Source organism: Engraulis encrasicolus, chromosome 1 (assembly GCF_034702125.1).
Source record: "Engraulis encrasicolus isolate BLACKSEA-1 chromosome 1, IST_EnEncr_1.0, whole genome shotgun sequence".
In the NCBI taxonomy this organism is placed as follows: Eukaryota; Metazoa; Chordata; class Actinopteri; order Clupeiformes; family Engraulidae; genus Engraulis; species Engraulis encrasicolus.
In genome coordinates, this window is record NC_085857.1 from 57,398,076 (window position 1) to 57,412,420 (window position 14,345).

The 14,345-nt window shown below is 45.5% G+C and overlaps 1 protein-coding gene across 1 annotated transcript in view; it reads left to right on the forward strand.

The window, feature by feature from the left end:
- LOC134458627 (zinc finger protein 850-like) overlaps positions 1-14,345 on the forward strand; it is a 45,743-nt gene that overhangs the window by 27,519 nt on the left and 3,879 nt on the right. The window contains exons 2-5 of the mRNA XM_063211057.1: positions 3,771-6,602; positions 7,075-7,681; positions 12,433-12,436; positions 12,500-12,845. Of these exons, the coding sequence (XP_063067127.1) occupies positions 3,771-6,602; positions 7,075-7,681; positions 12,433-12,436; positions 12,500-12,845 (3,789 nt within the window). The remainder of the gene's footprint in view (positions 1-3,770; positions 6,603-7,074; positions 7,682-12,432; positions 12,437-12,499; positions 12,846-14,345) is intronic.

Consider the following 14,345-nt stretch of genomic DNA (forward strand, 5'->3'; position numbering starts at 1 on the left):
GAGGTAATCAGTGATCCAGGTTACCAGGCTAGGCTGCACTCCAATCCGCACCAATTTCTCTCTCAGCAGCAGTGGTTGTATGGTGTTGAATGCGCTGGAGAAGTCAAAAAACATGATTCTCACAGCACAGCCACCCTTATCCAAGTGAGCGTGTACCCTGTGAAGAAGATACAGGATAGCATCCTCCACTCCCACGTTCTCTTGGTAGGCGAACTGCAGAGGATCCAGTGAGTGGCGTACCTGGGGTTTGAGAAAATTGCGCAGCAGCACTCGTTCAAAAGTTTTCATTAGGTGTGAGGTGAGGGCAACCGGTCTGTAATCATTAAGTTCTTTGGGGTGAGTTTTCTTTGGAACAGGTACCAGGCATGACGTTTTCCACAAGATAGGAACTTTGCCTTCTTGTAGACTCCTATTAAAAAGGTGATGAAGAGGCTCAGCTAATTCCTCAGCACATGTCTTTAGCAGTCTTGCACAGATGCCATCAGGGCCGGCCGCCTTGGACTTAAGTCTTTTCAGTGTCCTTCTAACTTGATCAGTGGTGATTGTCGGCTGTGGGAGTGCTGGGTTGGGGTAAGGGGGGGGTGGGAAAGGGGGGGGGGGTGGGTTTGTTCCAAGTCGCATAAGTGAGGAGAAGGAGCAGGGGAGGGGGATAGAGGTAGTGGGGATTTGTGAGCCTGCTGTGTCCATTGGTGGAGGTACTGCTGCATTGTTGATGATGGTGGGAGTAGTGACCATAGGCAGAGTAGGAGGGTGTGGGGATGAAGTGTCCCTGTTAGTGAAGCTGGGTGAAGTAGTAACAGGAGTGGGGGGTTGTGAGTGGGGGAGATGGGAGCCTGCTGAAGAGTGGTTGTCAAGTGTGGGCTGGGGGGATTCAGGGGCTATAGAGGTGACAAGAGAAATGCTTCCCTCTGTGCCAGAGTTTCCAAACCGGTTGTAAAAATGGTTTAAATCATTGGCCATTGATAGATCACCCTCTGCCATACATCTCTTCTTTCCACACCCAGTGATTTTTTTAATCCCCTGCCATGCCTCTTTAGCATTGTCCTTCATTTTAATTTCCACCTTCTTCCCATATGCCACCTTGGCCTCCTTCAGTCTGCTTTTGAGTTCACGCTGTACACTCCTCAGTTCAGTCAAGTTTCCTTCCTTAAAAATCTTCTTTTTCTTATTGAGGAGTTGCTTGACATCACTGGTTACCCAGGGTTTGTTGTTGGGGTAGCAGCGAATCGTCTTTGTTGGTACAACGATGTCCATGCAGAAGTTTATGTAGTCAGTAGTACATGCTGTGGCCTCCTCCAGGTCATCACTGCCCTGCAGTATACTCCAGTCAGTGGTCTCGAAACAGTCTCTTAGTGCCTCCTCAGTTTCTGGTGTCCATTCTCTGAAAGTATGTGTGGTAACTGGTAGCCTTTGTACTTTTGGGATGTACAGAGGCTGTAAATGGATCAAATTGTGATCAGAGAAACCCAGTGGGGGAAGGGGTGTGGCACTATATGCATCCTTCACGTTTGCATACAGGAGGTCAATGGTTTTATTTTTTCTTGTTGCACAGTCAACACACTGATGGAAGTTGGTGAGGGTGGAGTTGAGGGTAACATGGTTAAAGTCCCCAGTGATGGCAAAGAAAGCCTCGGTATGCTGTGTTTGTAGCCTCGCAACAGTTGTGTGAATGACGTCACAGGCAGTGTCGGGCGCCGCTCTCGGGGGGACATAGACGCAGATTATTATACAGTGTGAAAATTCTCTTGGAGTGTAGTAAGGACGTACGCTGATGGCCAGTAGCTCCACATCTTTACTACACACTGTTTCCTTCACCGTTACATGTCCGGGATGACAAAACTTGTGATTGATGTACATAATCAGTCCACCTCCTTTCTTTTTCCCTGAAAGTGCATTGTCTCTGTCAAGTCTAACTACGCTGAAGCCCGGTATGTCAACATTAGAAGTAGGAGTGAGACTAGTTAGCCATGTTTCCGTGAAGCAAATTAGACTCGCCTCTCTAAACAGTTTTTGGTTTCTTACCAGGGCGGTCAGCTCGTCCGTCTTGTTGGTTAGCGAATTCACGTTTCCCATAATAATTGCTGGGACAGAGGGCTTATATCTCCATTTCTTCTCCCGTCGCTTGGCCTTGACTGCGACCCCTGCTCTGCATCCGCGAAAGCTGAAAACTTCTCTTGGAATGTCCACATGAACAGCGGCGGCAGAATCAGCAAACTTCCGCAGATCCATCAGCTGGCTGCGCGAGTAAACAATGTTGCAGCGTCCATAGCAACGCACAGACTTCTCCATATCGGAATAAATAACTTCTTGTCCACGTTAAAAAATAAAAAAACGAATCAATAATAATATACAGAAAAACAACAACTAAACGCTAATCTAAGAACTGGAAAATAAGTAATAAAAAACAACACGAAAGACGACTAGAACAGACATAAAACAAGGAGCTACAAAACTTGCTGCCATTCTCGCTGGCGCATACGTCATGGTGTGGTGTGATGTCATACCTGCAACCCAACTAAAGCTAGATTTATGCTTCGCTCGCATAGAATCTGCGTCCGTCCGTTTTCTGTCTATGCGAGTCCACGCCCCCCTCTCAGAGGCTCTGCGCCCGTCGTCTAGCGCCTTGAAAAAATTCTAACTATCCGTCGGACGGACGCGGAGTACGCAGACAAAAAGGCACTATGATTGGTCGTCTCGCTACTTCCTTGTTCTGTTCTTGTGGCAGCGCAATGCCAGTAGTTTGCGAGAGCAGAGCTGTATTCTGTTAAAAACTTTATTAATGCCTTGTGTGTAAATGTGTGTAAATACACGAAGCTAAGCTTAGTAACAAACAATGCATCAGTTGAACACTCGTGGCACAATGCCTGCGGTTTTACTACCGTTCCTCCACCGAATGTAAACACACATCGGCAGAATCAACTGTCTTTACATGCTTGCATTTTCTGCTCGTGAAAACAGACTGGGTATGTCAAATAATGATACCACTGCATTGCCTTTGCAATTTGTGTGAAAATACCTAGCTAACCGGGATAGAAAGCAACATTGCTTAATAATGACCGCAGTGCTTACAATGAAGTGAAAGTATCCTAATCGCGCAATTTCAAATGTGGCTGGCAACGAGACCTCGGACCTCGCAGAGCTCGCAGATGCATGAATACAAAATTGGTTCGTGGCCACTCCCACGCGACTTTTCACGCTCGCAGTTGCTGAAGTCTAATCTGACCTTAACCATTAGGCCCAACCAGGGGTGGAACATTTGCCACACCAGTCTCTGTGGCAGGTAGATTCTAAAATCTACCGGTCACTCACAATCTCACCATTTTTACCAGTTCATATTCAACCATTCCAAACATTGTAATGCCAAGTAAGTGCCAAGTAACAATACTTTTGTTTCAGAGGTCATACATTCAGTTATTGTGATGCCAATTTTCATCACCAATTTGCTTAAACCTTTGATGTTGGATGTTCTATATAATTCAGCATTAACCCGGGTGCCTGTAGAAAAATTTCACCCGTCAAGGTGGGTTGACATATTTCACCTGCCAAAGGCCAAATTCATCCATCATTGGCCAGGTGGACAGGTGCTTTTTTCCATCCATGGGCCCAACACAGTAACACCACAATCTTCCTACCTTATGTAGTACAGGGAAATAAGGGGTTGGTTATTATACTGTATCTCATGTGCTAGTGTTGTACTTACACCATGAATTAACTTTTACTTTTGACACATCTGCTTATAAAGCACTTAATGACCTTCTGTCTTGTTTCAGGGGAGAAAGCGGAGTGGAATCCACCCGACCAAACTGGGGAATCTGCGAACGAACAGGAAGAAGAAAAAACGAGCACGAAGAAAAAAGGAACAAGACGCAAAAAAGCTGAAAGAAAAGCAAAGAAGACGGCACGAATATTACAAACATCTGACGAGGATGATGATGCTGGTGGTGGTGGTGCTGATGATGCTGGTGGTGTTTTAACGGAGAATCAGAAAATTCGTCACCAAAGAGCAAAGATACACCAGTGCACCGAATGCGAGCGGGCCTTCGCGGCCAAGAAGGATCTCCTCCGCCACCAACGGATCCACACTGGCGAAAAACCTCACCTGTGCACCACCTGTGGCAAGTCATTCAGCCGAAAGCAGCACCTCATCCTACACCAACGCACTCACACCGGCGAGAGACCCTACCAGTGCATGATCTGCTTGAAGACTTTTGCCAAAAGCGAACATCTCATCGAGCACCAGCGAATTCACTCTGGCGAAAAACCCCATCAGTGTACGGTCTGTGGCAAGGCCTTCACTCACTTCAGCTCTCTGAGCAAACACAAGAGAATTCACACTGGGGAGAAGAAGCACGAGTGCCCGACTTGTGGAAAGTTCTTCGCTGAGGCGTCACTTCTGAGGTACCACCAGCGAACCCACACAGGAGAGAAGCCGTACCAGTGCATCGTGTGTGAGAAAGCATTTGCGTACTTGCGCGATTTGAACTCTCACGTGAGCATGCACACGGGGGAAAAGCCGTTTCTGTGTGCCCTGTGTGGTAAGACCTTCACGAGGAAAGACCACCTGACGGAGCACCACCTGAAGATGCACACCGATTACAGACCATTTCTCTGTGCCACTTGCGGACACAGTTTCACCTCCAACATGGACCTGAAGAGGCACCAGAAGCTCCACACGGCTCCAAAGCCACACGAGTGCAGCGTGTGCGAAAAGGCGTTTAGACACGTCAGTGGACTCGAGATGCACATGAGAGTCCACACAGGGGACAAGCCGTTTGCATGCCTGGTCTGCAGGAAGACGTTCGCGCGACAAAGCCACCTGGACAGACACAAGAGCACCCACACTGGCGAACGCCCCTTTCCGTGCACCTCGTGCGAAAAGGCATTTCCGTGCATCAGCGACCTCAAGGCACATCAGAAAATCCACAGTGGTGAAAAACCACATCAGTGTGGCACATGCGGAAAAGCTTTTGTGCTGAAAAGTGATCTGAACCTCCACCAGAGGACCCACACAGGAGAAAAGCCTCACGTGTGTAATACATGTGGCAAGGCCTACAGCCGTATGCATCATCTCAAGGAGCACCAGAGAGTCCATACAGGCGAAAAACCTTATCAATGCAGTACATGCCACAAAGCCTTTGCAGGACTGAGTAACCTGCAGAGACACGAGAGGACCCACTCCGGAGAGAAGCGCTACCAGTGCACGCTGTGTCAGAAGGCCTTCACGCGACTCAGCCAGCTGGAGAAGCACAAGAAGACGCATACGGTCGAAAAGCCGCATCAGTGCAGCTCGTGCGGGAAATCGTTCAAGGACAAGCAAGCGCTCGCGAACCACCACCAGAAAGTCCACGCCGCCGCAGAGAAGCAACAGCCGTACGAGTACGCCTCGTGTGAGAAGGCTGCGAGTCAGAACCACCACCATTTCATCGACCACCAAGGTGCCTATGCTGGTGAGCACCCGGGTCAGTGCGCCCCCACAGGCCCTCAAGACACTCATTCTCACCCTCTCCCTTACGCTCACATGGATTATCGTCAGCAAGGACACCCAGGGGAGAGGCCATATGAGTATAGCGCATGTGCACATCCTTTTTCATACTTTGCTGATACTTTCAATTACCACCATCAGAGAGTGCACCCTCCTGCACAAAGGTACCAGTTTGCCTCATGTGCAAAGGCTTTCAGCGGAGAAGACCCAGCCCAGGGTACCATAGGTGGAAGGGCTTTTAATCAAAACGACAATCTCAACAAGCACCAACGTCCCCTCACTGAGCACCAAGGCAGTGGCAGCGGTGTAGCTCAAGGTCAGGGCACGACAGGTGGAAAGCCTTTCATTCCAAATGACCCTCTCAAGAACCAACGTAGCAGCCACACTGAACACCAAGGAAGCGGCACTGGTGATGCCCCAGGAGGCCAGTGTAGTAGCACAGGCGAAAAATCTATCAGTCAAAATGACCAGGCCACCAAACGCCAAGGAGCCGACACTGGTGACAGTCCACGTCAGGGCACTGCAGGTGGCCCAGTGTACGCACGGCACAGCTCTGACGATGAGATGGATGCGGGTGAAGATGATGCAGACCATGGTAGCACAGGCGGTGGCGATAAAGAGGGAGAGGGAGATGGGGAGGGGGAGAAGGAGACGGAGGAAACTAAAACGGAGCCCCGCTCTCCCGTCCAGGTGGAGGAGCGGCACCCTCACATATGCCGCACCTGCGGCAAGGGCTTTGCCGAAAAACTGGAGATGAGGGAGCATCAAAAGACCCACACGGGTGACAACCCCTATCGGTGCACCACCTGCAACAAGGACTTTGCGTGCCCGCGCGACTTGAAATCCCACCGAAGCACGCACACTGGAGAAAGGCCGTATCTTTGCGCAACGTGCGGGAAAACGTTCACGAGAAAAGACCATCTGCTGGAACACCACCACAGAGTGCACACCGGCGAAAAGCCTTTTGAATGCGGCACGTGCGGAAACACCTACACGTACAAGCGAGACCTCAAGAAGCACGAGCGTGTCCACACCGGGGAAAAGCCGTTTCAGTGCAGCGTGTGCGGAAAGGCCTTCAGAGACAGCTGCGATCTCAAGGCGCACCAGAGAATTCACACAGGTAACGGCCATCAAAGTAACTGTTCGCCCTTTGAGGAGTAAGGATTATCCCTCCCCCAGTCCTTCTAGAATTTTACTCGAACACTCTACAGCTCCCATAGAAGTCTGTGTTAAAACTCTCGCAAAGTCCTTATGACCTCATAATGAGAACTCTTTAATCACATATTTGGGAAGGTACTCCTCAAAGGGTTAAAATAACTGTTAACTGATAACTGTTATTATCAAAATATCTTACTAACGTTCAGAGTGATTGCTATGAGTAGTGTGTATGTGTGTGTGTGCGTGCGTGCGTGTGTGCTTGTTTCCTGTTACCAAAAGACATTGTCCTCCATCAGATCCATACTACTACTACTACCTCCTGTTCAGCAGAAAAGGCTTGTTCTCCAGCTGCCAACGTGATTGTTCTGAATCCTGTGTGTGTGTGTGTGTGTGTGTGTGTGTGCGCGCGCGCGCATGTGTGTGTGTCCATACAGGAGAGAGGCCGTACCGCTGCACCACTTGTGGGAAGACCTTCGCATTCCAGGCCGCGTTCAAGATGCACCAGAGAGTCCACACGGGGGAAAAACCTTACCTGTGTACCACATGCGGCAAGGCCTTTGCGCAGCAGGGCAACCTGGAGACGCATCAGAGGATACACACAGGGGAGAAGCCCTACGAGTGCACCACGTGTGACAAGGCGTTCATCAGCGCCGGCGACCTCAAGAACCACACCAGGATTCACACCGGTGAAAAGCCGTACCAGTGCAGCACGTGTGGCAAGGCGTTCAGGTCCAGCGATCACCTGAAGGGGCACCAGAGGATCCATACGGGGGAGAAGCCATACACATGCTCCACTTGTCACAAGGCCTTCGCTCTGCTCAGCAACCTGCAGCGGCACGAGAGGACCCACACGGGCGAGAAGAGGTACCAGTGCAGCGTCTGTGGAAAAGCGTTCACACGCACGTGCGAGCTCAAGATGCACCAGAGCGTTCACACAGGAGAGAAACCGTTTCAGTGCACGTTGTGCAAGATGGCCTTCGCACGACGCAGCCACCTGGTCAGACATCAGAAAACACACGGCGGAGCAAAGCTACATGCGTTGTGAGATTTCACACAATACATTACATCACAGCACATGATATTTACAATACATGACATTACAATTGGCAGATACTTTTATCCAAAGCGACTTAAAATTGAGGATCATAGCATACAACATAGAGCACTGGTACAAAGTGCACAGGAAATAGAAAGAACTATAAGTGCAAGCACATGGGGTCACACATGGAGAAATGCTGCAATACTATGACATAAAGGGGAAGGCTGCATGATGAGGACACATGTGGACTTAAACTTCACAACACACTAGTGCACACTGCACACAACGAAATTGCATTCATGCCTCACCCATGCAAGGGGGCAGCCCAAAACTATCAGCAACTCAATGGAGCATTGCAGCAGGACGGTACCATGCTCAGGGTACCGTCCCTGAAGGGGGAGGATGGGGGAGAGCACTGGCTAATTACTCCCCCCATCAACCTGGCTGGAGTCAAAACGGCAAACTTTGGGCTGACACACTAACCGCTTACCCATGACTGCCCAGTGTTGCCTCGTGCTGGTGTAGGCTGCCAGTGTCCTACCGTGTGGCTGCCTACTGTTCCAATCATAGCTTATTTACTACTGTAAATAGTACCAGCCCGCATTGCCAGATTGGGTGGTTTTCTGCTGGGCTCTTTAGGATGACTGGTGGTTAAAAAAAAATTGGACAGGGTTGTCTGTAGATTTATGGCCATTGAAATAAATAGAATTTAGTTCATATTGTGCAGGATTTATTGCCTCCAGGTTTTTTTTTTTTTAGGGTTTTTTTTGGGGAGGGGGGGGGTCATCAGTCACAACTGGCAACCCTGTTTCCAACCCTGATTCACATTGTCAATGGCCGTGTTCGTGATGGCGCATTGCAGCCAAAACTTACTGTACTTTGATCATACTACTAGTACTAAATATTAGTTTATTACTTAGTAAATATTCATTCAGTAATTTGGCAGCAATCTTACATATTGCACCTTTAGTCAATGCCGACTGTACATCACCCATATCCTGCCATATAGTGCTACATTACATAATCATGTCCTGTTAATGTTGAGCACACAGAGGTAGTCTATTGTGACATGAGAATAAGACATGCTCAATTGTGGTTAATGAAAGTGGATTCTACTTTTCTTTAGGTTTTTTTTTTACTTTTATTTTTTTTTATGTGTCTTATTTATTGATATATACTGTATTTTTTTCTGCCTTCTTTTTTGTACTTTTGTTTTAACATTTTAACATTGGGGAGAGAGAAAGCGAACAGTGAATCTGTTGAAGTGACTCGGGGTGAATTCCAATATGCAGACTCCCGTCCTCCCTTGCTCACTTGCCTCTTGTGGCCTCGTGATGACGTCACCGACAACAGAAGTGTATTTCAATATCTGGCAAAAGCTCAATTCTAATGTCACTTTCTCATTGGGATGGTGAATGCAGAATAGTCCCCAAAAAGTAGTTGTGGCTAGTCTGACAGCGGGGAGACTTTATTGTTTTCTGCATGGAGGCGGGGCGTCAGCAAAACGCCAGGCCACAAGCACAGGTCTAGGACATGAGTCTGCATATTGGAATCCACCCCATGAGTAATCTATTCTTTTACACCGAGTCCAACAACCTCCTTACACCGCTCGTGCCCCACATTGGCAACAACACAGTGCACACACCTCACCGTCATGTGGAGTCTTTGGGATGTGTGGCACAGAAGGATTTGCATGGCGTCTGAATTCTACCATCATCAATACAAGAGTTTGGTTAAAACGTAATGCAACACTTTAAGGAAATACTGTACAGTATATAAACCCAGACACTGCGGAAGTTTATTGAAACAATGTCTCAGCAAGTTTTTGTGTGTACCGTGGTGAAACAAGCTTTTTTTGTTTTGTTTGCTTTTTGTTTGTTTGTTGGTTTGGGTTTTTTGGGGGGGGGGTATAATCATGTATATTATTTTACATGTTGTGAGTATTTTTTATGTTTTTCATCCATATAATCATTTATATTGATTGTTGTTGTTGTGGGTGTTTATAACTCTCTTAAACCACATCATGTTTTCCATGTTTCAGTCCTTACCATCATGATCTACGGTCCCTACCATAGCCTAGCCTCATCATGATCTACAGTCTTGTACTGGAACTTATGTGTTGACATTTATACTCAAAAAAGGTTCATACAATAAAGGCAGATCACATGCTAAATACTTGTGTGTATGTATGTATGTATGTATGTATGTATGTATGTATGTATGTATGTATGTATGTATGTATGTATGTACAGCTCCAGGCCTTTTTATTAGAATACCATGAAAAAGTTGATTTATTTCCATAATTCCATCAATAATGTTAAACTGTCATGGATTGTAGATTCATGGCCCAGTTTTTTAACTATTCCAATCATTATTTTTTTTCTTTTTATATACGTTGGCCTTCCAGCTCAAAAAACCCATGAATTGGGGAATTCGCATTATTAGAATATTGTTATAAAATCACATATTTCTTCATCAAAATTCGGGTCACATTAAATCAGTTGAAATTTAGTACTTTCTGCATAACATGCAATGGTCAATACTTGGTTAGGACATTCTCTGTCTTCATAATGGCCATGATGCGTTTAACATTGAAGTCAATGGCAAAAACAGTGCATGGGAGTTATGGAAGCCCAGATATCCTTGATGCTTTGCTGTCAGCTGTTCTTGTTTGTTGACCTGGTGCCCCACACTTCCCTCTTCAATATACCCGAAGATTTCCATGCCACGTTTTGGTGTTAACTCACCAGTTTAATTCTAACTCAACAGAAATTAAACCCCATTCATTTTCAATGGGGTTTCATTTCTGGTTATTTAGAATTAAACTGGTGAGTTAGCGCCAAAACGTGGCATGGAAATCTACAGGGTATATTGAAGAGTGAAGTGTGGGGTACCAGGTCAACAAACAAGAACAGCTGACAGCAAAGCATCAAGGATATCTGGGCTTCCATAACTGCCATGCACTGTTTTTCCATTGACTTCAATGTTAAACGCATCATGGCCATTATGAAGACAGAGAATGTCCTAACCAAGTATTGACCATTGCATGTTATGTAGAAAGTACCAAATTTCAACTGATATAATGTGACCCGAATTTTGATGAAGAAAAATGTGATTTTATAACAATATTCTAATAATGCGAATTCCCCAATTCATGGGTTTTTTGAGCTGGAAGGCCAACGTATATAAAAAGAAAAAAAATAATGATTGGAATAGTTAAAAAACTGGGCCATGAATCTACAATCCATGACAGTTTAACATTATTGATGGAATTGTGGAAATAAATCAACTTTTTCATGGTATTCTAATAAAAAGGCCTGGAGCTGTATGTATGTATGTATGTATGTATGTATGTATGTATGTATGTATGTATGTATGTATGTATGTATGTATGTATGTATGTATGTATGTATGTCCCTTTTTCATTAACTCAGAGGTAGTTTACATAAAAATAACAATAATAATAATAATAATAATAGTAATAATAAAGATGATAATATGTATTCATTTGTAGTGCAGTAACACCAAACACTATAGTCTCAAAACAAAAATGTTTTCAATCTAGACTTGAAAATCTCTACAGAGCCTGCCTAACATGGAGGGGAAGATGACTCGGCAGGGAGGATGCAGAAGGTGAAAGGTGAACGCCCTGTGGCCAGCTGACTCCTGGGACTGACAGGAGACCTGCATGCATGGACCACAGAGTCCAACCTGGTATATACAGTTTGCCTGATTATCATAGACTTGCAATCGAGATTCAAACACAGCCGAAGGTGTTGCGTCACTAGGAGGGCGCAGCCTGGCTAATATACAGTAGGCCTAAGGTGTAAGAAGTTCAGAAAGATAGCATATGAAGAGCTTCATTGCAAAATGATGTACTATTGTACACACACACACACACACATATATATATATAATTATTATTATTTGAATGGCAAGAATTCACATATAGATGACAGGACTTCTGAACGGTCATATCCAATAATAAAATGCATAAGTCAAGATGGAGGATATCAAAGCAGGAAAACAGAAATGTAATGAGGCCCCTCGTTGAACAAGGCCCTTGGTAAAGCCCAATGCAAAAACCACCTATGCTAGTAGAGCATGATGGAAGGCCAAAAAAATAGCACATTGCATTTGTCCAGTGTAGGTGTAACAAATGTGTGAAATAATGTTTAAGCATGATCACGCAGAGACAACATGTCATTTTCCCCCCCATGTTAGATAGTAGAGATGGTGAAAGATTTTGTTACTGCCTACAGGGATGGAAAAAATGCATTCATATCAAAGAGGTCGCCAAGGTTATTAACAATTTGGTTGGTTTGGTTTGGATGGTTTTGGGTGGAGGGAGGTAGACATTTAGGTGGTCTCACTAAGAGCTCTGTTTTGTCATCATGCACGAGGAAATTCAAACATCCATTTATCTTGCAAGTATCTAATCTAGACGGCATAATCTAGACAGCAAAACAATGAAAGCTTAAACGTAACTTTAAAACGAGGAATATGTCCAAATTCCCAGATACCCTTTCAATGCAATGCAGTTTTTTTTTACCTATGAAAACGAACATTGGAAAATGTTTTGCAGTGTAACGCTTTTATTTCGTAAAGGAAGCCGAGTGACGGCTACCGCGATAGAATGTGTAGTGTCGCTGACTTCACACAGCTCGCGTTTCAAGATAGTGCCCATATCTCACCTGAACAACGGACTGTAAACATTACAAATGTTCTGAGGTTTTTCTCCGATGTTCCACAGCGATGTAAGCCGCACAATACCCAGTGATAGAACTTACAGGCAAGGACTAGCGAGCAAAGCCTATTAGGCACTGTGCGTAGGCTGCCTAACAATCATGGACTTCGCGTTTATAAACTCGGAGGGTGCATATGAGCGCCAGAGCCCCTTTAAAGACCCCGGGGAGCGTGCTGGGTATCCCCCGAGCTCCCCAGCATCAGACTCGGCCACAATAGTGGAGGTGAAAGTGGAAACAGACGATGAGTGTGCATACGGGAATGGCTCTTCGGAATCAGAAGCCGAGGAAGAAGAGGAGGAAGAGTTCCATCCACCTCCTCCATCTGTGTCCAGCAGCAGTGACGCTTCAGACGGATCATCATCGGAGACAGCCTTGAAGGGAGAAGAGTTGCGGGGTGACTGCGAAAGTTCTCTGATCGGTAGGTAGCAGACGCTCAACCTCACCACGCCATTCGCCAGGTTGTCATTAAAAGGTACATTGTAGTTTGTTTGTTTTTTTGTTTGTTTTTTAAACAAGGGCTTTTTAGCCACACAGACATAGTACAGGGGTTCCCAAACTTTACCTTGACAAGCCCCCCCCATATGTAGCCTACCGCAGTGACGTGCAGTGAGGGGTATGGTAGGGTAGGCAGTAAATATAGAAAAGAAATATTTTTTGTGTATTTTTTAGCGCGGGGTCTGGGGGTCCTCCCCCAGAAAAAAATGTATTTCTTAGATGCAATTTCCTGCATTTTAACCAAATCTGGAGAGTCACTATCAGCTAAAAACCTTTATAAAAGACTAAAAACTTTGAACAAATAGTATGGCTTGGATCGGCAACTAGGCCTATTCACCTAGTATGCTGATAAGGTCTTTAATGTGCACCAAATTAGTAGGCCTATGTTTCTCTAAATACTGTAGGCCTAAATATAAAGTAGGCTATAAGATAAAATGCCATCAGTGCTTAGCCACCACAGCTCTAATAACTAAATAAGTAAATAGGCTAAACTATTAGACATTTGGACATTGTCTGTAGACCTTACATCTGAAACAATAAGTGAAAATGCATAATTTCAATTTGTTGAAAAGGCCAGCTAGACTTTTTTGTTTGTTTTTTTGTCAAATTGCCAAATTGGTAGCTCAAGGACCCATAGCCTACTCTGTACACATTTAAGGACCTGTAGGCCTACATTTTACAATAATTTAGAAAGCTACAACATCACAGCATTTTGGGGGGAAAGCTTTAACTTTTGGCTTTAGCAGTTGACTTTGCTCCTCTTCTGTTTATTCTGTTGCAAATGCCAGGGTGTTTCACATGGAGGATGCAGGGTGGCAGTGTAGCCTACTTTGTTTAGAAGATAAAATGTCTAGTTCACCAACTGTGAATCACACCATAGCATGTGAGGGGAAACGAACATTTAGCAATAAACCAACCTAGGTAACAGCTCCTGCTTCGTTGACGCATTTTGTGCTGCTAATCAAACACTCGCAGACAAGAAGGAAAGTTGGCAAGGGGGCGGGTTGCTTGCGAACTCAACATACATGAGCGGCGGTGCATTCAGACAGTAAATACTGGTAGGCCTACATCGAGTAAACCAACGAAAACACTTCTGAGACTCATTCTTGTGCGTGATTGTATTCTCAAACACTTCAGCAACGGTTGTGCAAGGTGTTTCAAATCAAGTCAATTTCTGAGTGCGGTGAGCACCCATGCCAGTCACTCGAGCCCAACGTTGATCTCGTACACAGCGCACTTCAAAAGAACACAGCTGCACGTCAACTTGCTAACAGGCTCCACACACCTCACGCATCGTGTATTAAGTCATCATCATAATAAATTAGGAAAATGAAGTCATGTCGTACGCTCAAAAAACAATCTCGCGTCCATAATAACACACACATAGTCTATTCGTGTCCACAGCACAACCAATCTTCAATGT